This window comes from Syngnathoides biaculeatus, chromosome 2 (genome assembly GCF_019802595.1).
Source record: "Syngnathoides biaculeatus isolate LvHL_M chromosome 2, ASM1980259v1, whole genome shotgun sequence".
Lineage (NCBI taxonomy): Eukaryota > Metazoa > Chordata > Actinopteri > Syngnathiformes > Syngnathidae > Syngnathoides > Syngnathoides biaculeatus.
The window spans coordinates 40,783,261-40,808,603 of NC_084641.1; the positions used below are offsets into that span (position 1 = coordinate 40,783,261).

At 42.4% G+C, this 25,343-nt stretch overlaps 1 protein-coding gene across 11 annotated transcripts in view; it reads left to right on the top strand.

The window, feature by feature from the left end:
* larp4aa (La ribonucleoprotein 4Aa) overlaps positions 1–25,343 on the top strand; it is a 105,112-nt gene that overhangs the window by 16,467 nt on the left and 63,302 nt on the right. For 10 of the 11 annotated variants that reach the window (XR_009792750.1, XR_009792747.1, XR_009792751.1 and 7 more), the window contains exons 3-5: positions 3,617–3,775; positions 14,796–14,874; positions 14,961–15,097. Coding sequence is in view for 7 of the 11 variants with exons in the window: in XM_061805503.1 (XP_061661487.1) it covers positions 3,617–3,775; positions 14,796–14,874; positions 14,961–15,097 (375 nt within the window). In the remaining 4 variants the exon portion in view is untranslated. Of the gene's footprint in view, positions 1–3,616; positions 3,776–14,795; positions 14,875–14,960; positions 15,098–22,928; positions 24,133–25,343 lie in introns of those variants that run through there. The other variant, XM_061805486.1, reaches the window with a different exon arrangement.

Genomic DNA, 25,343 nt, shown 5'->3' on the forward strand with positions numbered 1-25,343 from the left:
AGTTCAGGCTGTACCCTACCTCCTGCCCGATGAATGATGGGATAGATTCAGACACTCCTGTGACTGTTGTGAGGATAAGTGGCTCTGGAAATGAAGGGAAGGAGTGAAAGTTGTGAACAGAATTGACTGACAAAGGTCAGCCTTGGCAGAGTCCTACCCCCACTGGAAACGAGTCTGACTTACCGCCGGCAATATGGGCCAAACTCTGATCATTCAGAGACCGGACAACCTGTACTTCCAAAATACCTTCCACAGAACTCCCGAGGGACATGATTGAACGCCTTCTCCCAGTCTAATTGGAACACGCCTTCAAGTCCACAGGTCTGCATTTCAGCAGTAACTTCGGCTTTTAGGTGAGGGTGGGGTCTGCCACGTCTGCCCTTTGTCCCAGATTCTGTTCATAATTTTTATGGACAGAATTTCTAAGCGCCTTCGAGGCAGAGAGGGTATCCAGTTTGGAGGCATTAGTATTGTTTTTGCTTTTTGCAGATAATATGGTTCTGTTGGTTTCATCAGTCCGCGATTGCCAACTCTCTCATAGGTGATTTGCAGCAGAGTGTGAAGCGGCTTGGGTGAGAATCAGCACCTCTAAATCTTAGACCAAGGTCCTGAGTCTGAAAACAGTGGCATGCCTTCTCCAGGTCAGGGGGGAGATCCTTCTCTCAATGAAGGAGTTCAAATGTATTGGGTTCTTGCTCACGAGAGACGAATTGGACGGAGATCAACAGGCAGATGAGTGGAGCATCTGAAGTGATACGGGCTTTGTATCAGCCCGCTGTGGTGAAGGAGCTAACCCAAAAAGCGGACCTCTCAATTTACTGGTTGATCTACGTTCCTACCCTCATCTACGGTCACGAGCTGTGGGTGGTGACCAAAAGAACAAGATCTTGGACACAAACTGCCAAAATGAGTTGCCTCTGCAAAGTGTCCAGGCTCATTAGAGATAAAGTGCCGTGAAAGATGATTTGCCCCCACCTGGTATTTTTTTTCTTTTTTTTTTTTTTTTTTTGTATTTCTATCATACACAAAGTTTTCAAATCCTCAAACCAATTTTTATCTCACTCAAAGATACACCAAGGAAATATAAAATGCAGTTTTCAAATGACAGTTCCTTGTATTAAGGCACAAAAAAATCCATACCTTTTATGACCCTCGGTGAAAGTGGAATTTGAACCCCCCCCTCCCTCCGCCCCCACCTTTTTGTTAAATCATAGTCACTGTGACTTACCAAAAATTTGGGAAGGTGAGTTCAATTACACAAACCGCACCCACGTCTGATTACTATCATACTTTACTCGATCCCCTAAACATTATGAAGAATGACGAAAAAGTGATTGAAAGCCATCAGTCTGGAAAAGGTTACCAAGCCATTTTCAAGGCTTTGGGTCTTCAGAGAACCACTGTCAGAGGCATTATCCACAAACTGGGAACAGTGGCAAACCCTCCCAGGACTGGACAACCAACTAAAATTACTCAAGAGTGCAACGATGACTCATACAGGACGTCACAAAAGAACCTTCAACAACATCTGAAGACCTCCTGACCTTGCTGGCCTCACTTAACGTCAGTGTTCATGACTCTTCCACAAGAAAAACACTGGTCAAAAATGGCATCCAGGAAGGATTCCACGCGAAAACCCCTGCTGTCAGCAAAGAATACAAAGGCTCGTTTTACATTTGCCAAAAATCATCTTGATGATCCTCAAAATTTTCGGAGAAACATTCTGTGGACTGATGAGTCAAAAATTGAAGTTTTTGGAATCTGTGCAGCCCGTTAGATGTGGCATAAAAATGACACCGCATTTGCTAATAAGAACATTTTGCTGGTAGTGAAGCATGATGGTGACTGTGTGATGGTCTGGGGCTGCTTTGGTGTGTCAGGATCAGGACAGCTTGCTGTGATTGATGGAACAATTAATTCTGCTATGTACCAGAAAATCCTAAAGAACATCTGGCCATCAGTTCGTGCCCTCAAACTCAAGTGCCTTTGGATCATTCAGCAGGACAACCATCCGAAAAACATCAGCAAGTCCACCTCTGAATGACTCAAAAAAAAAAAAAATAAATAAATAAAAAGTTTTGGAGCAGCCAACTCAGTCTGGATTTAAATTCATTTGAAATTTGAAGGTTTTTTTTTATTTTTTATATATGGCAAATTTGTTAAAATTGAAAAGTTTAACAGAAATACACCAATTGAAAAGGTGATCACTTTGAAATAACAATGTGAATTTTACAACGTAAAATTTTCAGTGACATTTTAAATTCAAATTCTGGTGGCACATATTTACTTCCATACCCCTCCAACTCAACCAGGGATGAGCAGAAGAAAATTGCTAGATAAGTAAAGCATTGCTAAATTAATGTGTGGGCTGGGGGGATTAGTCCAACCTTGTTTCTTAAGTTTCTTTTAATGCCTGGTACAAGTCAAGGTACATTTGTTTGGATAAATAAGGAAAATAGCTCATAAGTGTTTAAGAGCAGATCTAGGCATTTTCCATGGTTTTCATGATAACCCAAATCAAATTTAATACAATTAAGCTTAAGTATTCTTCAAGTAATGTTTTATGGTACTAGGCAATTAAAACAATCAAGAAAATGAAGAAACAAGGGTAGCCTAATCATTTTTATTTTGACTTTTTTTCATTTTACAAAAAATTCAACAATTGTTTTTTTCTGTCAGTACGGGGTGAGCTCGTGTACCTTGATGAGGAGGAATAAAATGAACTTATGACTTTAGTATGGAAGTAAATATGTGCCACTAGGATTTGAATTAAAAATGCCACTGAACATTATAACATTATATTGTTGAATACATATTTTGACTACATTTTAAAATTCACATTATTTCAAAGTGATCACATTTTCAATAGCTGTACTTCAGTTTAACTTTTCAATGTTACCAAATTCGGTATATCACAAAAAAATCAACCTTTCAAAATTCAAACGCAATATTTTCAGTCTGAGATTCAACTAGCTAAAATTTGCTGTCTGCAATTAAATGTCTAAATTCAATGTAAGACAAGCACGGTTTCTTCAGTTCACAGATATTAGCAAAGGATGTCGGAAGCCAACACCCAGCCAAGCCAGTTATGCTTTCTTAGTCACGTGACGTCACGTACTAAAAATGTGACCTCTCGTTTCAGTACAGGTTTTTAGGGACTTTATGCAGGTAAAGTATTGAAGTCAGAATTCTGGTTTCCCGACACACCTATGTGGATCTAACTTTCTGTCACCTTTTTATGTATAACAAAAATAGGCAAGAATTTCAAGGATTGCAGACGGGAGCAGTCACGTTGAAAACTTGTCACTTAACTTTGTTATTGGAACTAACGGCACATGCGGGTCTTTGTAAAGGGTTTGATAAAATGTCTCTCAAACTTGCTTTTCACAAGACACTGCCATCTATTTGAAATTATAAAAATACAGGATGTGTTTTTATTGTTGAAAGTGAAAAAGTCCAACTTTGCTGGGTTGTGTGAAAAAGGCATAGGATTTATTTGATCTCTTTGCAGTGTGCCATAGTCAATCACTGAGACCTAGCTGACACGATGGGATTTAAAATGGTTGAGACGAGGGCTGTGTCAGTTCCACTTGATTGAATGTTAATACTTTTCCAGGTTATGAGGAGCCTTTGTGTGCTGGGTGCCATGCGTACACTGTGGGATTGCCGGTCTCAGATGGAAGCATCAGCAGCATAACTGAGATATCACTCAATGGAATGGACCCTCCAGATTTGGCCTTTTCCCTTGCTGAGCTCACCACCCCTGGAAGCTCAGGTTTGTTATGCCACACAATGCACACAACCGTCACTCTCCATTTCTTCATCATATTCCAGGGGGTCCCCTCATGGAGCCCTCGCCTTATTGTGGTGGAGGGGTTTGTATGTCCTAATTATCCCAGCCTCTGGTAGGGTCAACCATGGATAACAGCTCCTGGGTGAGGGAATGAACAAAGCACGGCTCTATAAACCGAGTAATGAGTAAAAACAATGGCTTTAGGTTTTCCTTGGCCTGACGTGGGTCACTGGGGACCCCATCTGGAGCCAGGCTTGGAGGTTGGGTTTGAACGTGAGCACATTGTGTCCTTGCCTCCACCCATGGGGCCCAGCCAGGCACAGCCCAAGAGGGTGACGTGGGTCTTCCTTCCCATAGACTTACGCCCTGTGGGAGGGGCTATATAGATCATATGCAATGTGAGCTGGGTAGTGGCCAAAGCCCTTGGCCATCTGATACCTGGCTGCAGAAAACTAACCCTAGTGACGTGGAATGTCACATCTCCAGCAGGGAAGGAGCCGGTGTGAGGTTGAGAGATTCCAACTAGATAGTCTTCCTCACCTCCACACACGGCTAGGGCTCTGGGACCAGCCCTCTTGAGAGTGGTTGGGGTTTTTGTCACTCTGGAGTTGGTGAATGCTCATGGCACCGGGAAGGTGTCTGTATACGTATTGACCTCTGCCTCGGTGTCTGTAGATCGAGGATCACCCCAGTGGATGACAGGGTAGCCTCACTCCGCCTTCAATGCTTACGTGGCAAATGACAATATGACCCAGAAGAGCGTGATTGGGTTCGAACAAGTGAGGTTCCGTCAAGAAGTCGAAGCCCAAATTCAGGAGCAGCAGTGTGGTTTTCGTCATGGCTGTGGTTTTCGTCCCCCAGCTCAACAGCATCAGCAGTGCTCGAGGGTATGTGTTAGTTCGTCAAACCAGTCGGTGAAATGTATCTACGAGTATTGGGGGGGGGTCAGAACAGCAAGCACTGCAGGCGTGGCAAACTGTGATTGGCTGTCAGTTTTCTAGCCGGGCTCATTGGAATGTCTGAGCGAGAGAAGAAATTTTGATAATAATTTTCCAATTTAGAGATGTTTCTTTGTGAAATCTGTGGATAACTCTGGCATTAAACGAAATACTGAACCCTCATCTACTAACTTTTAATGTGTGCTCCCATTCCGATTACTTTCGTCAAAGTCCTCCTTTAACCGACATTCCTATTTACATTTTAAAATAGATATTTTTTATGAAATCTACTTATCTTATTCACTTCAATGTTTATCCGGGAAAAAAATGAGCAGAGAGCGTGTTATTCATGCGTAAAGTTGCGAAAGTCTCACTCGACATCCCAGTGGTAGCCAAAATGCCTGCTACGTCATTTACAGCTGTCACACTGGGACAGTCGCCATTGAGAAGACTCTGTGCCACCTGCTATGGGACACGGACAAGACACTTTGGGATTTTGTTCTGACGCCCCTTCTGACACGGAAGCTAATTTTCGAAGAAAAGAACATCTCACAATTGAGTGAAGTGCAATATTACCCTATCATTTCAAGGCATATTTAGATGATATACAGATGTCTTCTAACAAACTCCCCGACAGTCTGTATGATAGTATGTAGCGTACTCAGGAGGACCCATGCCGGCTGAAGTAACTGGCTGGTGGGGGGGGAAGACATCCTTTCTCCTCCCGCACGCGGCCGATCAATCTCCGCAGCGACAATAACGCCGCGACCGCGCACATCGACACATTTAGCACCCCTGACTCACGTTCAAGTTATGATGCAAGTCTTTTGTTACTTCTAACAGGATTACGCCCCTAACCCTACTAATATTTTTTTGATAGCTCTATACACACCTACCTGTCATTTAGAACCACAAAGCTCTCATCCTTTGCACCTGTGTAAACCATTTTTCACGACGAACAGAGTGTTTTGGAAAAACGTGACAAGTGAATCCGTCCTCCCAAGTGTTCGCGCAATACAACGATACTGCATTTTAGTTAACACGCAAAACAGCTACTCTCCTGCTGGTAAAACTGGTATAAACACAAAGCCGCCAGTGTTGGTGTCTGGTAAAAAAATGTCACCTCCTACTTCTTCTCCAAAACGAATGCCTTGAGAGGATTTTCATGGCAGGAGATAAAAAAATCCATATACGACAACATCATGACATGTGGTGAAAAAATGAATGGGTCCATTCCGGATCCCTTTTTTTTCATTAAAAACATACTAAAAATCATGCTTTGTGTGTCAGTTGACCTTGAAATTTGATAAGAAATGATTAATTGCAACTGGCCCTTCCTTTTCCTCCTGCTGTGGCGGTTGTTGTTGGCGCTTTTTTCCCCCCTCCTTCTGGGCACAAATATTAATTTATCCAGGCATGCAAACTTAGATTATGTCTGAGGATTGAAGACGCGACGAAACGCGGGGGGGGCTGCCCCTGGTACTTAAGGTGGACGAATAAGCCGCCGCGACTACAATGAGTAGATAAAAGCAACCTGTTTTGATTCAAAATTTCTACTATTTTTTAAAATTTGTACCCTTTATCAACATGTTCAGTGGCTACATCTATTATAATCATAAAGCTATTATTTTTATTAATTCCATTAATTTCACTAAATTGTCTTCTGGGACTGTACAACTAACCGGCTCACTTAACTTCGTGTGCGTGAGCACCCGTTTTTCAAAATCGTAGAAGTGGATAACTATGCCTAAAGGAAAAACTCCCAAAAGGCATAGTCAAAGTTAAACACTAGATCAGGGGTCGGCAAACTTTAACACTCAAAAAGCAATAAAGACTCGTTTTCCATGTAAAAGAAAAAACTGGGAGCCACAAGCACTTCTTGACATCTGAAATGAACATATCTGTTTTTGTGTCCATACATACTCTAATAAATGTATATACAGCAATCCCTCATTTTTCGTCGTAAATGGGGACCAGAACGCCCATGTGAAATGTGGAAAAAAAACGCTCAGTCAGACCCTCTACCTTGCTTCATTGGTCAACATGTTGCGCTGGGGACGTGCCTTGTGTCCATCTACATTGTATCAATACGACTCACGAAATATAGTACCTACTGTAATCTGATTTGGCTATTTTTCTCGGGGGGGGGGGGGGACGCAATACACTGAATCTGTAATAGGTGAATTGCGAAGTAGAGAGGGATTAATTACTGTATTTATATGTACGTATCTTTACACTTGTAAAATAGTGTTGCTTATGAAATCCATTCAGTCCACCCATGTTTCAGAAAATTAAACACTTATTAAACAAAAACATTAACTCCTACCAAAAAATCTGGTGGTTTCTTTCATCCAACCATCCATTCAGCCATCTTGTACCACTTCCCCGGGCCTGGTCACAAGGGCAGCGGCTTCAGCAGGGATACCCAGACTTCCTTTTCCCCAGCCACTTCTTCCAGCTCTTCTGGAGGGCGTTCCTAAAGCATTTGAAACACTTAATCTCTCCAGCGTTTCCTGGGTTGTCTCCGGGGTCTCTTTCTGGTGGGAAGTGCCCACAACACCTCATCAGGAAGGCGTCCGGGCAGCATTTGGATCAGATGTGCCAGCCACCTCATCTGGCTCCTTTCAATGTCGAGGACCAGCGGCTCTACACTGAGCCCCTCCTGAATGGACGAGCTTCTCACCCTATCTCTAAGGGAGACCCCGCTTGTATCCGGGATCTTGGGGGTTTTTTTTTTGGTCATGACCCACATCTTGCGACCATAGATGAGGGTAGGAACGTAGATTGAATGGTAAATTAAGAGCTCTGCCTTTCGACTTAGGTGCCTCTTTACCACCGGGGTAAACGAACGTACAGGCACCGAGCCGGAGGGCTCTAAGTATACCCACACCTGCTCGGCGCCTCTAACCTTAGGCATCTCCAGAGTAGAACAGTGTCCAACCAATCTGAAGAGTACTGGTACCAGATCCCAAGCGGTGCGTAGAGGCGAGTCAGACTGTCTTCTCGACCTCACGCACTAGCTCGGACTCCTTCCCTGCCAGAAAGGTGACATTCCATGTCCCTACAGTTAGTTTCTGTGGCCGGAGATCGAATCGCCAAGGACCTCGCCTTAAGCTACCGCCCAGCTCGCATTGCACCCGACATCCATGGTGCCTCTCACAGGTCGCGACCTCATGGGAAGGGGGACCCATATTAGCCTTTAGGGTTGTGCCCGGCCGAGCCGCATGGGTGCAGGCCTGGCCACCAGGCGCTCTCTTAAGACCCCTACCTCCAGGCCTGGCTCCAGAGGGGGGCGGTGACCCTTGTCCCGGCAAGTGAAACCTGAACCCACTATTATCATTTGTCAGAGGGGTTTATGAAGATGTACTTTGTCTGGTCCCTCACCTAGAACCTGTTTGCCATGGGTGAGCTTACCAGGGGCGTGAAGCCCCACACAACTTAGCTCCTAGAATCATCGGGACACACAAACCCCTCCACTGCACTAAGGTAACTGCTTGAGGACCTTGCAATAATTTTTTTTAATTAATCCTAAAATCTGAAATTACTCACTAATTATTTCACTGTGTACTTTTTACTCATACTCCGGTATTTGTGTTGTACAGTAGTCCCTCTTTTTCCGCAGTTAATTGGAACCAGAACCACCCGCGAAAATTGAAAAACCGCAAATTAGCAAGGATGTATGTTTATGTGGGTACCAGAATGTTTAAAATATGTAAACAGTATCTGTACTGTGCATATTTGAGACAGAAATAAGTATTTTATTGAATCTTTAATTATAAAACCTTATAAATACAATATATACAGTATTATAAATTTATAGTATAAATTATACAACTCTATTATTACTGTATAGTTACTATTTCTCACTCGGACTTTTGCTTGAGCTGCTGTGTGGGTTCCAGAATATTTAATCAACAGTGCAGCATTTATACTTTGCCCACACCACTATAAGTGTCAAGTTAATAAATGTTTTTATTGCAGTACAGAAAGTCACAAATCAAAGGTGTGATGTCTTCTCTGCTAGCAACGAATACCCGGGGCGCAATGTTGTCATCACCCCCGGCACGCCACAGTTACATTACTTCCGTTTCGACAGTGCGACAAGAGCAAATTTTGCTTGCGATGAGAACACGGGATGTGTCTCTCACCATCTCCAGCCCTTTTTTGGCCACTTTTACAGGAATGGGCTTTCTGATTTCCTTAGGGCTGTCCGAAACGTAACAAACACAGCAAACGTGATAAATAAATCAACCGTCTGCAAACAAAGCAAACACGAGTCAATGTAGCAAATTAAGAATAAGCATTTAAAGCAAAACAAGACCACAAATATAAGATAACTTTATGTACAATTAATCCATTTGATCCAAAACCCTGTACAATGACATAATCCAGTCAACACAATTGCTAAACGACAGCTCGTACCATATTGTTGTGCGGTTTTGAAATGTTTCAAACAAGTCTTTGCTTGCTGAAACGCCTCGTCCTCGAGGGGGTGAAGCCCTCATTGGAGGTCTAGGTTCATCACACATTTCGCTTCCTTATTAAAAGTTAAGTGTTTTTTACGGATGTTTACCACATCATTCTTTATGTAGCCTGCTCCTGATTCATTCACACATAATGGCGCCACAAAAGGGTAAAATCTACCGCCTTTGATCATATCCAAACGTTTAGGTTTTTCGACGAGCTTCTTCTTCCACAGTGGGACATTTTTTTTCCCAATCCGCTGTCCACAAACCAAATGCAGCTCCCTTTTCAAGGAACCTTTGTATTTTGAATCATTCTCTCCAGCTTGGGTGATTTAGCGGCAGCTAAGATTAACAACAGCGCTTTGGATGCATTTTTAACGAGAGAAGGTGTCACGCGCAAACACTAAAAGTGTAGGAAATGGCGGAGAGGAAGGAGGAGGAGGGGGACGGCGAGAGAGAGTTGCTGCGTGTAGCTTTGATGATGCAACCACTCGGCTCCAAAAAGCCGACCTGTCCTTTTGGGGTGGGGGGGGGGGCATTGCACTGCACCCCCAATAGGTGAAGTGTGAATTAGAGAGGGATTATTGTGCTACTTTTTTACTTTTACTGGAGTCCCATTATCCTCAAGTAAAATTACTCTTACCTGAGTGCAATATATGGATACTGTACCCACCTCTATTACAACTATGTTTAAGTAACATTTTTTGCTCATTAGATAAGCCAGTGTCATATTTGTGGCACCCATCTTTTTTTAATTTCGTGTTTAGGTTGTGGTCTCAGCGAAATTGCAAAGCACACGTAACATCGGCAATAAAAGCTGATCCGCTTGTGCATCATTTATTAATTAGTAAATGCACCTACTTTATCTATATCTTTATCTAATTAGTTTACAGATGTCAATAGGGTTAGTAATGTGATGGCTTCCGGTTCCCGAACTGGTGGCATCTAAACGAGGAGGCTCTGGTCCGCCCGATCGTACTTAATAAATCCTGAGTGGGACACCCCTGGTGACGACTCCAGTGGACTAAAATCATCTGTAGAATCTTAGTACCCAAATTGGAGCCGTATCGTTCGCGTTGAAGCTGCTCAGCTTAGCTTAGCCTAGCCTAGCTCGCTAACAAGAAGACACTTCTGTAATCAAATCTTTGCTGAGGAGGAAAACAAACGCTAGTACCTACACAACTTGCATAATCTAGAAATCGTGTACAACGAGGACTGTGGGTACTTACAGTAAGTTGGGCACGTGGAACCTTTAACTTAAACTTGCTTCTCAGCTCAGCCTACCTTAGCTTAGCTTGCTAACAAGACGCGTTTGTGATCAAATGGTTGCTGTTAAAGAAACTTCAAACGTGAGTAAGTACATAACTTCTACGACCTAATAATTTAATATTCATATTATTTTTTCATTTTATATTTTCATACTCGAACCTTACTTACCCACACCCTTTTAACTTTAAAATAGACTAGGTAGTATGTGAATTGTGTACCTTATGTCCTGACTTTAGTTGATTGCTTTTATTTGACTTTAACATAGGCTAGGTAGTATGTATGGTAGTGAATCCTGTACCTTATGTGCTGATTTTATTTGATTGCTATTTGATCATCTGCAGCCCGATGGGAGGGACAACCTTGTGCATCCTGTAGGCAGGTAACCCGCTCGGATAAATGCAGAGGGTTGCGTCAGGAAGGGCATGCGATATAAAACTGTGCCAAGCATATATGAGCGTTCGTAAAGCAAATTCCATAACGGATAGGTTGTGGCCCGGGCTAACTACGCCCGCCCCGGGCACTGTTAATCTGCAAGGTGTTGGTAGAAATTCAGATAATGTCGGTCGAAGACAAAAAAAGAGGAGAAAAGTGGCTTCGTCGGCAGAAGAAGAAGAAGAAGAGGAATGCACAGACTCTACAACTGTGTGTAGGGACATTGAATGTTGGAACTATGACAGGAAACGCTCAGGAGTTAGTTGACATGATGATTAGAAGAAAGGTTGATATATTGTGCATGGAGTTGATCAGAAGAGAAATGGAGTTGGGGTTATTTTAAAGGAAGAGCTGGCAAAGAATGTCTTGGAGGTGAAAAGTGTCAAATCGCGTGATGAGGCTGAAATTTGAAATTTAGGGTATTATGTATAATGTATTTAGCGGCTATGCCCCACAGGTAGGATGTGACCTCGAGTACAAAGTAGTTCTGAGCATCTCAGACAGAGAGAGAGTTCTGATTGATGCAGATTTCAATGGACATGTTGGCGAGGGAAACAGAGGTGATGAAGAAGTGATGGATAAGCACGGCATCCAGCAAAGGAACAGATGGTGGTACATTGAGAATGCGACATAGGGCAAATGTAGAGGTGGTGAAGTGAACTAGAGGCGTATGACGACATGTACACCAGGTTGGATACGAAAGAACGAGAAAAGGAGCTCTACAGGTTGGACAGACAGAGGGATAGAGATGGGAAGGATGTGCAGCAAGTAAAGGTGATTAAGGATAGCGAAATATGTTGACTGATGCCAGTAGTGTGCTAAGTAGATAGAAAGAACACTGTTAATGAATGAAGAAAATAAGAGAGAAGGAAGAGTGGAAATGGCAAGTGTGAATGACCAAGAAGTGGCAATGATTAGTAAAGGCACTGAACAGGATGAAAAATGGAAAGACGGTTAGTTGTGATGACATAACAATGGAGGTATGGAAGCAATTTGGACAGGTGGCTGTGAAGTTTTTGTCCAACTTATTCAATAAAATACTAGCGGGAGAGAAGATCCCAGAAGAATGGAGGAAAAGTGTCCCAGTTCCCATTTTTAAGAACAAAGGCGATGTTCAGAGCTGTGGAAACTATAGAGGAATAAAGTTGATGAGCCACACAATGAAGTTATGGGAAAGAGTAGTGGAGTGGTTTCATGGCTAGAACGAGTACCACAGATGCAATATTTCCCTTGAGGATGCTCGTGGAAAAGTACAGAGATGGTCAGAAGGAGATACATTGTGTCTTTGTAGACCTAGAGAAAGCCTGACAGAATACCAAGAGAGGAACTGTGGTACTGCACGCCCAAATCTGGTGTGGCGGAGATATGTTAGAATGGTACAGGACATGTATGAGGGCAGCAGAACAATGGTGAGGTGTGCCTTAGGTGTGACATGAGAATTTAAGAATGACAGAGTACCAAGAGAGGAACTGTGGTACTGCATGCGTAAGTCTGGTGTGGCAGAGAAGTATGTTAAAATAGTACAGGACATGTATGAGGTGTGCCTTAGGTGTGACAGAAAAATTTAAGGTAGGACTGCAGCAGGGATCCAGGCTGAGCCCCTTCCTGTTTGTGGTAGTAATGGATAGGCTGACTGATGAGGTTAGACTGGAATCCCCTTGGACCATGATGTTGGCAGATGATACTGTGATCTGCTGTGAAAGCTGGGAGCAGGCTTACAGACAATTAGAAAGATGGAGGCACGCACTGGAAAGGAGAGGAATGAAGATTAGCTGAAGTAAAATGGGGAAAAAAAGTGCATGAATGAAAGGGGCGGAGGGGGAAGAGTTGGCAAGGATAAATGACTTCAAATACTTGGGCTCAACAATATAGAGCAATGGTAAGTGTGGTAAGGAAGTGAAGAAACAAGTACAAGCAGGGTGGAACAGCTGGCGGAAGGTCTGGTGTTCTGCATGACAGAAGAGTCTCTGCTAGGATGAAGGCCAAAGTTTATAAAACAGTGATGAGGCCGGCCATGTTGTACTGATGAGAGACGGTGGCACTGAAGAAACGACAGGAAGCGGAACTGGAGGTACCAGAAATGAAGACATTGAGGTTCTTGTTCAAAGTGAGCAGGTTGGATAGGATTAGAAAGGAGCTCATGAGGGGGACCGCCAAAGTTGGATGTTTTGGAGACAAGGTTAGACAGAGCAGACTTCTATGGTTTGTACATGTCAAAAGGCAAGAGAGTGAGTATATTGGTAGAAGAGTGCTGAGGATAGAGCTGCTAGGCAAAAGAGCGAGCGGAAGACCAAAGAAAAGCTTGATGAATGTTGTGAGGGAGGACATGAGGACAGTGGGTGTTAAGAGAGGAAGATACACGAGATAGGCTTAAATGGAAAAAGATGACACACTGTGGTGACCCCTAATGGGACAAGCTGAAAGGAAAAGAATAGGGTAACCAATGTACTGTAATATACTCAGTCTCCCGTGGTTTTTCTCTGGGCACTGTGGTTTCCTCCCGCATCCCAAAAACATGCATTCATTCCTCTAAATTGCCCGTAGTTGTGGTTGTAAGTGCAGACTGTTTTCTATGTTCCCTGTAATTGGCTGGATAAGCAGCTCAGAAAATGGATGATGTATTTACGGAGCGATGTTAGGGGTTTCGTCACACAGATTAATTTATCTTCAAATTTGTAAATACACCCCCAGCAACAAAAAAACAAAACATACTTAGTTTGCTGAAGGATGCACTTGGGTTTAGCCTTTGAAGTTGGTAATTGTGAAAAAATTCATTAAACAATTAATTTACCCAATTATTTTCTTGAATGAGAAGGCTTAAAAAGGAAGTCCGGTCGTTGAATGAACAATGTATCAGATGGGTCATGTCAAATGTACTGTGCCTTGAAAATTTGAGGTTAATCCGATGTCATTTAAGTGTTTTGAAAAGATTTTTATCGGCAATTACGAATTTTCATGGGCGCCACCGGTTTGGCGGGTCACATGACCTACGTGCGTTGATTTGACGTATTACGTGCGCAAACAAAGGCTCGGTTACGTTGTGACACAATTATGGCAAGCGCTGATTTCTCTGCTTTATCCTCATCTGATGAAGAAATAACAGTATCGGATGATCGGAAGATGGAGGAATTTTTTCAAATAAGTTGCTCAATACTGAAATATTTTATGCCTTCACCTTGAATTTAGATGGGAATTTTATACACCTAATTGTAGCTAGTCAAATTTCAGAAAGCGAATTGTAGCCAGTTGAATCCCTGCAGAATGGAAATACACACACACCCTTTCCCACACCCCTGAGAGAGGTTGTGTCAGGAAGGTCGTCCGGTGTAAAAAGAGTGCCAAACAAATATGAGCGTTCATCTAAGATGACACCCTGTGGCCACCCCTAACGGGACAAGCTGAAAGAAAGTCTAAACAATCTTTCCCACAATATCAGGCCTTTTTTTTTTTTTTTCAAGTTACAGTACATATGACATGACCTATCTGATACATTGTTAAATCAACGACCGGATTCCTCTTTAAAGAGCAGGATGCTATTCATGTGGCACAGCTCGAATCAGGAATCGGATGCAAGTGGAGATGTGCCTGGTTCAAGTTTGAAGGCAAACCAAAACTGCAAAGAAATGAAAATTTAATGATCATAATATGTACATCAACATGTACTTGAGGTGTTGATCAATGTTTAGTGCTTGAAGTCTTCTGCATTTCTTCATTTGTTTTTCAAAAAATGTTCTACGGGGGCCTGAGGATCACCCCAGACACCCTACATTTTTTTTTTTTTTGGATGTCTGTTTTATACATGATGTGAGATAACATTACAAAATGTGATGTGTAAGGTGTTAAATACCCATCATTTGTCATTGCTCCCTTTTTTTTTTTTTTTTTGCTTTATTGTAGATGCCAAAACAGATCGGCCATACTCAACAGAGAATCTACGCGAGTCTCTGAAAAAAGAGCTTGAGTTTTATTTCTCAAGGTAAGAGTTGAGATTCCTTTACCTAATTCGGGAAGTTTATACATTATTTCCAGTCCATGTATTTAAAAAAATGTTTTAATATTTAGAGAGAACCTCTCGAAGGATCTGTACCTGATGTCCCAGATGGACAGTGACCAGTTTGTCTCAATTTGGACCATTGCCAGCATGGAAGGCATCAAGGTTCTCACCAGTGACATGGAGCTCATTTTGGATGTGTTGCGATGTAGGTGACAAATTCCAGATGTTTCATGCTTAAATGTTTATGACAAACATGTGATTTTTCCGTTTATAGACAGAATTCAGTCTTTTTAAATTGCATGGATGAAAAATATATTTTCCATTTTTCTGCAATATTGCAACCGTTACCCGTGCCAGAATCTACATGTTTATTTTCCGATCCGACTTTTGCAAGCGAGGCGGAAAATGGGATACGCGTCTGTGACTGGTCGAATGTCGAATAGGCAAGTAATGGGCCCATTTGCAAGTGAACACAATGCCGGTGCTCGAGAAGAAAGACGCTTCGCGAGTGAAAGGAATTAATAGAAATGTCAAAAATAAGTTTCGATGGGATTGGATGGAACAAGAAATCGTCTATCATTGGAAAGGAGGAAGTTACCACTCTGTTAAACGTCTTCATTTGCAAAATCGATTGACCTGGTAAAACGTTGTGGTGTCAGGATACTATTGGCTACGGATCAAGTGGTTTCAAGGCATTGAAAGTTCACGCGAAACAACAACATGCCAACAACTGGAAGCAAGGAAAACAAACTTTTCCATATTTGGTACGTTCGGATATCAACCCGAGGCCAACAAACCTTAGGGACTTCATTTGTTTACTTTCACTAGTCCCGGTATTGAGAGGCAAGATCCACCGAAACAACCAACCCCAGTTGCAGACAGGGTTGTCAATCACGAGGTGTCAGTTCAGAAGCAGTTACTTTTAAGTCTATTATTTACTGATAACGAAACATGACGTTAATAATTATCAAATTCATGCGTTTCAATCATTTACAAAAACAAGAAATTAAAAGGTTTTTCAATGGCCAGGATATACACGTTAGGAAAGCACGCTTGCATGCCATGATGCAAATCTGAATTCAATTTAGTTTCACTTATAATAGTTAGTTGAATTTGTATTTGAATTTATAATTTTTTGGGGTAAAGGTTTGCACCTAAATAATGAACAATCATTGTGTACATTTTTTAAAACAGAATAGCATTTATAGATGTACGAGATATACATTCATAATACAATTTATAAAACTTGCACGTTAAAATTGGTGATCATCCTTTGATCATGCTTGCAGCCCCCAGACCCCTCGCTATTTTGCAGTCTTTTTCATTCAGTCAAATCACATGCCTGTTATGAGTAGGAATGGAACGATTTGTTTTAACAATTCTATTTGGATCGCAATTTGTGGTTGCCAATTCGATTCAAGGATAATTATTAATTTAGATAAAATTATAAGCAATGCTGGACTGTACTGGTGAAATTTCCCAAATTCCTTACCCTAAGATGCATAAGTGGGTAAAAAATGACCCTGTGGGGTTGTTTTCTTGAAATATCTTCGGACTGAAAATTCATCATTTCATATTCCAGGTATTCCTCAAAAAACATGTTTTTTAATATAATGTCATTCACAATTTTAACTTACCTTTTATACATTTTAAGAAATTTCAGTTTTTGTATTATTACCCCAAGCTTCCATAAGTGGGTCACAAATGACCCGCGTGCATTTTCTGTGGAATCCAGTGTGGAATCCAATGGGAACCACTGATTCTAATCAACTTTGGCTGTCAGCAATAAATTAACTGTGGACCACACAGACTATATCAGACGTGTCACCCCTCAAGAAGATTATTTTACACAGTAAAAGCTCATACAGGTAAGTATTATCTTCATATAATATTGTTTGTGTGTCTGTCATGACTGTTATCTACAAATTGATCTGCTTTATAACGAGCTAACACGAGCTAGGTAACTAAGATAGCTAATATTACTTTATGCATTGTGTGCCCACGCATGTCTTTCATAATTTTGTGAAAGAGTATTTTATCAACAAATTAGCTTACTTCATAACCAGTGTATATGTAAAATTGTTTTCTTTCCATTCTGAGAGAGCAGGTGGTGCTCATGTAACATAACTAGGTAACACTCGTTAGCTAACATTACTGTATGTAGTGTGTGCATGTGCACGCGTGTCCATTTGTGTGTGTTGTTGTGCGTGTGTGTGTGTATTTATTTATATAGGTACATATTAATCTATTGAAAAGACTACTCTTGTCTTTCCTCATCCAAGGTGTCACGGCTGCGAGATACACAGCTAAAATGGTCCGACAGATGCTGGCTGATGAAGAGGCAGTAAAGGGGTTGGACTCCGAATCTGAAATTTCTGATGAGGACTCAGACTATTGTCCAGGTGGCAGTAGCAGTCGTCCATCTGGAAATCCAAGTGAATAGGATCAATCTGACTCAGAAGATTCCTCTTATGTGTCCTCTGAAGAAGAAAGTGTCCAAATCATGTCCAACAGAATGAGTCGGAAGGGCTCTTACTGGAATGAGTTTCCTCCCACCCAGGGCAGAGCATAGAGCCACAATATCCTCAGAAGACAGTCAGGGCCTGTACAAGGGCTTAGCACGATTGTCTTACCCAACGATGCATGAGAGCTTTTTATCACTGATGATATAATCCAAGAGGTGATCAAGTGCACAAACTTGGAAGGACGGAGGGTAGCAACCGCTAGAGGAAAAGAATGGAAAAATTTCACCAAAGAAGAATTCATGGCTTTTATTGGATTGACCCTGCTTGCAGGGAGTGAGAAGAACTGTGATGTATCTATCCGTGAGTTGTCGGAAGTGTTCTACATAATCCCATGTACAAGGCCACTATGGCTGTTGGAAGATTTGAAGACATTCGCCTTACCTTGCACTTTGATAAGAGGACCAGAGCCTTCCGCCTGGCAACAGATCATATGGCAGCCTTCCGCTTCGTATGGGACCTGTTCCTGGTCAACTGCAGACAGTTATTCATCCACAGTGATTGTGTCACTGTTGACCAACAGATTGTGCCATTCAGGGGTAGGTGCAACTTTCTACAGGACACGCCAAGCAAGCCTGCCAAGTACAGCCTAAAGATCTTCTGGGTTTGTGATGCATGCATCTCTTATGCAATAGATGGTATAGTTTACATGGGGAGACAACCAGGGGAAGAAGTTCAGAAGAATCTGGGAGAAACCATTGTCTACCAGTTGTGTAGTAGACTTAGAAACACAGGTTGCAACATCACCATGGATAACTTTTTCACCAGTGTGCCACTCGCGCAGCATCTCCTGGAGAAGGATCTCGCTACTGTGGGGGGACTACATCGGAACAAGGCAGACATCCCTCCTCTGTTGAAGCCCTCCAAGTCCAGTGAGGTTTACAGCACAAAGTTTGGATTCAACGACAGCCTTACCATGGTCAGCTATGTCAGAAAGAAAGGAAAAGCTGTTGTGCTACTGAGCAAGATGCACCACGACAAAGCAGTGGATGAACATAGCAGAAAAAAACAGAAGTGATCACATTTTACAATGAGACAAAAGGAGGTGTAGACACCATTGACCAGATGGTTGGCAACTACACGTGCAAGCGCCAAACACAGAGGTGGCCCTTGGTGCTGTGGTACAACATAATTGATATCGGCACCCTGAATGCCTACACCTTTTTCATGGCTCAGCACCCAGATTCCAAGAGCGGCATCACCAATATACGACGGCTGTTGCTTTCAAAGGAGCTTGTCACACCACACATGAGTCGACTGGATAGGTGCCCCCAACAGCAAACCCCGATTATTGAAGCAATGGAAAGGTGCGGGGTGACAAAAGCCACAACCCAGCACAAGAAAGAAATACAATAGCCAACCAAAGAGAAAAAGGTGTCAGAGCTGCCCAAGTAACAAAGATCGCAAAGTCAACAATACGTGTGGGAAATGCAATGTGCCTGTGTGCAATGACCACTGCCAGAAACAGGTAGTTTGTCTTAATTGCATACAGTGGTGAGACAAGAAGGCAAAACAGGGAAAAGAGAGAGGAACTGTCAATCAATGACTGGACAGTTCTACACATACATATACACAGACAGACACATGTGCGCACACACGCACACATACACACAAAATGGATGCTGACATTTTTCGATTGCTGTTTTGGGTAAATTTTCTTTTTCAAAAATGTTAAAAATTGAAAAATAAATATATTTCAAACATGAAATCATTCTTGTATAGTCCCAAATATAATACTAAATATACAAGTGATTATTCTTAACCAAAATGACAACAATTTCATAAAAGCGCATTGATTGTATTATGGGTCATTTTTGACCCACTTATGGAAGAGTGTAGGGTCCAGTCACTCGTGCATCGGAGGGTTAATTAGGGCTTCTAAATTAATATGCTCAACCAATACTTGTAATTCTATCGCAAAAAAAACCCAAACTCGTATAGGAAAAATGAACATGCTATCAACAGCCAATGGCAAAACATAGTCATAGCGTATATACCAGTAGCATTTGAAAATAATTCTGCCAAAAGTAATAAACAAATGGATAACTTTAAAGTGGGACTGACTTCCCGATAAACATTCTAAAATAGATATTGTAATGAAAAATACATATAACAGTATTCACTTCAATGTCGATACGGGGGAAAAAAAAGTGAGCGGAGAGCGCGTCATCCATGCACAAAGTTGTGCAATTGAGTGTCCCTCGACATCCAAGTGGTCGCCATATTAGTCGCGTCCTCTGTCCTTGACGTCATCGTCACTTCCGCCGTTGAAAACACGCAGTACCTGCTAATATGGAAGCCGAACAACAGAGATATTCACATTTTTCTGACGCCGCTTCTGACATCGAAGCTCTTTTCGAAAAGACAACACCACACAACCCAGTGAAATTACCGGGGCAATATTACACTATGGTTTCGAGCCCTCAGGGCCATAATACACTGTTTCGAGCCATATTCAGATGATATCCGATTGCGGCCAAACCGCATCCCGTCCGATCCACTCCCGCGGCGGAGATGAGCTATCGCGGCTCATCCCAGCCAGCCAGTGTGGCTTATGACAGAGCTGAGCAGTGATGCTTTAGTCAGTCGAGCCGGGGCGCTTTATGCACGCACGCGACTGAGTAACGCACTCTCGGCTGGGTTCTTCAGAGCCGCCCCCGTCGCGAAGCCCGACGCGCAGCCTTCGCAGAAGCTGTGGTCACATGATCATTACTATTTTAAAAAAAAAAAAAAAAAAAAAAGAAAACAGTCATCAATTTTTTTTTTTTATAAAGTATATAACTTGGTGTGTGTGTATATATAGTCCAAGATTTACCAGTCCAGTCTTAGTAATAGTTTCCTTCATGTGGGCCCTAAACTAGAATGAGTTGAGAATGAGATCGAGACTGTCTCACTATTGGTCTGCTATGGTTCACACTCCAAGCTCCCTTGTCCACTGTCTGCCTCAGTGTACCCTAAAATCCTTTCTGTCCTCGCCTGCATTTTCAATAATATTCAGGTTAACCAAAGAAAATGGGAAAACAAATAAGCACAGGGAGTATTTAAAACACCTCTGTCGCACTGTAAAACTGTTCCAGCCTAGAGGCATACAGATTTACCATTCTGGAAGGCCCATGCAGCTGGACAAGACAAAGGTGTGTGTGTGTGTGTGTGTGTGTGTGGTGTGTGTGTGTGTGTGTGTGTGTTGGGGGGGTGTTAGAAGGAAAAAGTAAAATTAAAAACATACAATTCACCATTGATAACTACATGAACACTTTATTTGAATGTACAATGAAGAAAATAAATATTTGAACTCCCTGCTATATTGCAAGTTCTCCCACTTAGAATTTATGGAGGGGTCTGAAATTGTCATTGTAGGTGCATGTCCACTGTGAAGGAGATCATCTTATAAGAAAAATCCAGAAATCACAAAGTATGATTTTTTTTTTTTCTTTTTTTAATTTGTGTGATACACCTGTAAATAAGTATTTGAACACTGAAGAAAACCAATGTTAATATTTGGTACAGCCTTTGTTTGCAATTACAGAGGTCAAACATTTCGTGTAGTTGTTCACCAGGTTTGCACACCCTGCAGGAGGGATTTTGGCCCAATCCTCCACACAGATCTTATGTAGATCGCACAAGTTTCTGGGCTGTTGCTGAGAAATAGTGTTTCAGCTCCCTCCAAAGATTTTCTATTGGGTCGAGGTCTGGAGACTGGCTAGGCCACGCCACTACCTTGATACCTTCTTACGGAGCAACTCCTTGGTTTTCCTGGCTGTGTGCTTCGGGTCATGTTGAAAGACCCAGCCAAACGATCCATCTTCAATCCTCTGACTGAGAGAAAGAGGTTGTTCCCCAAAAGCTCACAATACATGGCCACGGTCATCCTCTCCTTAATACAGTGCAGTCGCCCTGTCCCATGTGCAGAAAAACACCCCCAAAGCATGATGCTACCACCCCCATGCTTCACAGTAATGTTGGTGTTCTTCATTATTCGTATTCTTCCAAACACAGCTAGTGGTATTATGACCAAAAAGTTCAATTTTGGTCTCATCTGACCCCAAAATGTTCTCCCATGACTCCTCTGTATCATCCAAATGGTCATTGGCAACGTTAAGACGGGGCTTGATGTGCTGATTTATAACCAGGGTAACCTTCCGTGCCATGCATGATTTCAAACCATGACGTCTTAGTGTATTACTAACAGTCACCTTGGAAACGGTGGTCCCAGCTCTTTTCAGGTCATTGACCAAGTCCTGTCATGTATTCCTGGGCTGATTCCTAACCTTTCTAGGGATCATTGAGACCCCACCTGGTGATATCTTGCATGGGGCTCCACTCCGATTGAGATTGACCATTATGTTTAGGTCCTTCCATTTTCTAATGATAGCTCCAACATTGGACCTTTTTTCACCAAGCTGCTTGGCAATTTCTCTGCAGCTCTTTCCAACTGTGTAAAGTTGTACAAGATTGTGTTTGGTGTCTTTGGACAGCTCTTTGGTCTTGGCCATGTTACAAGTTTGAGTCTAAAGTGTCCTTATGCAACTAACGACCTCACACAGGTGCATCTGATTCAGGATAATACATGGAGTGGAGGTGGACTTTTAAAGGCGGACTCAAAGGTCTTTGAGGTTCAGATTTCTAGATGATAGACAGGTATTCAAATACTTATTTGCAGCTTTATCACACAAATCTTGTTCTTTTTCTTTCGTTTTGTTCTGTAAGGGGTCGCCACAGCGTGTCATCTTTTTCCATCACAGCCCATTTCTTGCATCCTCCTCTCTAACACCCACTGTCCTCATGTCATCCCTCACAACATCTATCAACCTTTTCTTTTGTCTTCCTCTCACTCTTTTGCTTGACAGCTCCATCCTCAGCACCCTTCTACCAACATATTCTCTCACCTCTGAACATGTCCAAACCATTTAAGTCTGCTCTCGAACCTTGCCTTCAAAACATCCAACTTTGGCTCTCCCTCGAATGACCTCATTTTTAATCCACACCAAGCGAGAACCTCAGCATCTTCATTTCTGCTACCTCAAGTTCTGCTTCCTGTTGTTTCTTCAGAGCCACCGTCTCTCATCTGTACATCATGGCTGGCCTCACCTCACCACTGTTTTATAAACTTGGCCCTTCATCCTGCCGTATACTCTTCTGTCACATAGAACAGCAGACACCTTTCGCCAACTGTTCCACCCCGCTTGGACCCGTTTCTTCACTTCCTTGTCACACTCCATTGTTCTGTATTGTTGACACCAAGTATTTGAAGTCGTCCACCTTCGCTATCTGTCCTCCCTGGAGCATCACTCTTCCTCCTCCGTCGATCTCATTCAGGCACATATAGTCTGTTTTACTTCGGCTAATATTCATTCCTCTCCTTTCCAGTGCGTACATCCATTTTTCTAACTGTTCCGCCGCCTGTTCCCTGCTTTCACTGCAGACGATGAAAATTTCAGACCCCTCCATGATTTCCAAGTGGGAGAACTTGCAATGTAACAGGTTGTTCAAATACTTATTTTCCTCTGCCTGTTCCGTGCTTCCACTGCAGATCACCACATCATTTACGAACATCATGGTCCAAGGGGAATGCAGTCTCCCCTCGTCTGTCAGCCTATCCATTACTACCACAAACAGGAAAGGGCTCAGCGCGGAACCCTGATGCAGTCCCACCTCCACCTTAAATTCTTCTGACACACCAAGGGCACATCTTACCGCTGTTCTGCTGCCCTCATAGATGTCCTGTACTATTCTAACATATTTCTCCGCCACACCAGACTTGCGCATGCAGTACCACAGTTCCTCTCTTGGTACTCTGTCATAGGCTTTTTCTAGGTCTACAAAGACACAATGTTTCTCCTTCTGACCTTCTCTGTATTTTTCCATGAGCATCCTCAAGGCAAATTGTGCATCTGTGGAACTCTTTCTAGGCATGAAACCATACTGTTGCTCGCAGATACTTACATCTGTCTTGAATCTAGCCTCCACTACTCTTTCCCATAACTTCATTGTGTGGCTCATCATCTTTATTCCTCTTTAGTTTCCAATGTTCTGAACATTGCCTTTGTTCTTAAAAATGGGGACGAGCACACTTTTCTTCCATTCTTCAGGCATCTTCTCTCCAGCTAGTATTCTCTTGAATAGGTTGGTCAAAAACTCCACAGCCAACTCACCAAATTGCTTCCATACCTCCACTGGTGCATCATCTGGATCAACTGTCTTTTCATTTTTCATTCTGTTTAGTGCCTTTCTAACTTCTCCCTGACTAATCAATGCCATTTCCCGGTCATTCACGCTTGCCTCTTCTACTCTACCTTCTCTCCTATTTTCTTCATTCGTTAACCTGTCAAAGTACTCTTTCAATCCACTTAACACACTACTGGCACCATTCAGCATATTTCCATCACTGTCCTGAATTACCTGAACTTTCTACACATCCGTCCCATCTCTATTCCTCTGGCCAACCTGTAGAGCTCCTTTTCTCCTTCTTTCGTATCCAACCTGAAGTATATGTCGTCATATGCCTCTTGTTTAGCCTTCGCCACCTCTACCTTTGCCCTATGACGCATCTGTGTATTCCTTACCCCTCTCCCCAGTCTTCTCCCTGTCCCACTTCTTCCGACCTAACAGTTGTAGAATTCATATGATGAACGCTCATATATGTTTGGCACAGTTTTACGCCGGATGCCCGTCCTGACGCAACCCTCTGCATTTATCCGGGATTGGGACAGGCTGACAGGTAACACAATTATGTTTGCTGCCAACGGACTGCAGATAATCTAAAAGATGCAATGAAATAAACAAAGTCAGGACAAAAGATACACAATTTACACACTACCTGAACTATGTTAAAATTAAGGTCAAATGAAAGCAATCACAATAAACAGTCAGCACATAAGGTACACAAATCACGTATTACTTGTGTAAAAAATATAAAAGATATTGGGATTTAAAGAATACGTGGATTGAGGGGATTCAAACCTCAATGGCCCTCACGAGTAGTTCAAGGTTGGGTCGACGATTGTTTGGTCCTCGTTGTATACTCTACGCAGGTAATAACATTAACGCGCTAGGCTAACTTGGGCCGAGCAGCTTCAGCGCGAACGATACATCATCAATTTGGATATTAAGATAAGACTTGTTAAATTTCACAAGTCCTCACGGCCCTCGTCTTACAAGTTATGAAGTTACTCATGTTCAATGTTTCTTCAACATGCATAGATAGAAATTCAGATAATGTAGGTCGAAGACAAAAAAAAAAAGCGGAGGAAAGTGGCTTAGTCGGAAGAAGAAGAAGAATGTGCAAACTCTACAGCTGTTTGAGGGACTTTAACTGTTGGGACTATGACCGGAAAGGTAAGGAGTTCTTTGACATGGTGATTAGGAGAAAGGTTGATATATTGTGCATCCAAGAGAGCAAGTGGAAAGGGAGTAAGGCTAGAAGTTCAGGTGCAGGGTTTAAATTATTTTACCATGGCGTAGATGGGAAGAGAAATAGAGTCGGGGTTATTTTAAAAGAGCTGGGTAAGAATGTCTTGGAGGTAAGAAGAGTATCAGATCGCGTGATGAGGCTGAAATTTGAAACTGAAAGTATTGTGTATAATGTGATTAGCGATAGCAACCCAAGGCCAACAACCAACCACAGGTAGGATGTGACCTCGAGTTGAAAGAGAAATTCTGGAAGGAACTGGACATACTAGTCCAGAGCAGCCCAGAGAGAGAGAGAGTGTTGTGATTGGTGCAGATTTCAATGGAAATGTTGGCAAAGGAAATGGGTGATGGGTAAGTACGGCATTCAGCAAAGGAACTTTGAGAGGCAGATGGGGGTGGACTTCGCAAAAAGGAGGGAACTGGCAGTGTTGAACACTTATTTCCAGAAGAGAGTGGAACATAGTGACCAAGAGCGGTGGTACAGTGAAGAAAAGTATTTGAACACCCTGCTATATTGCA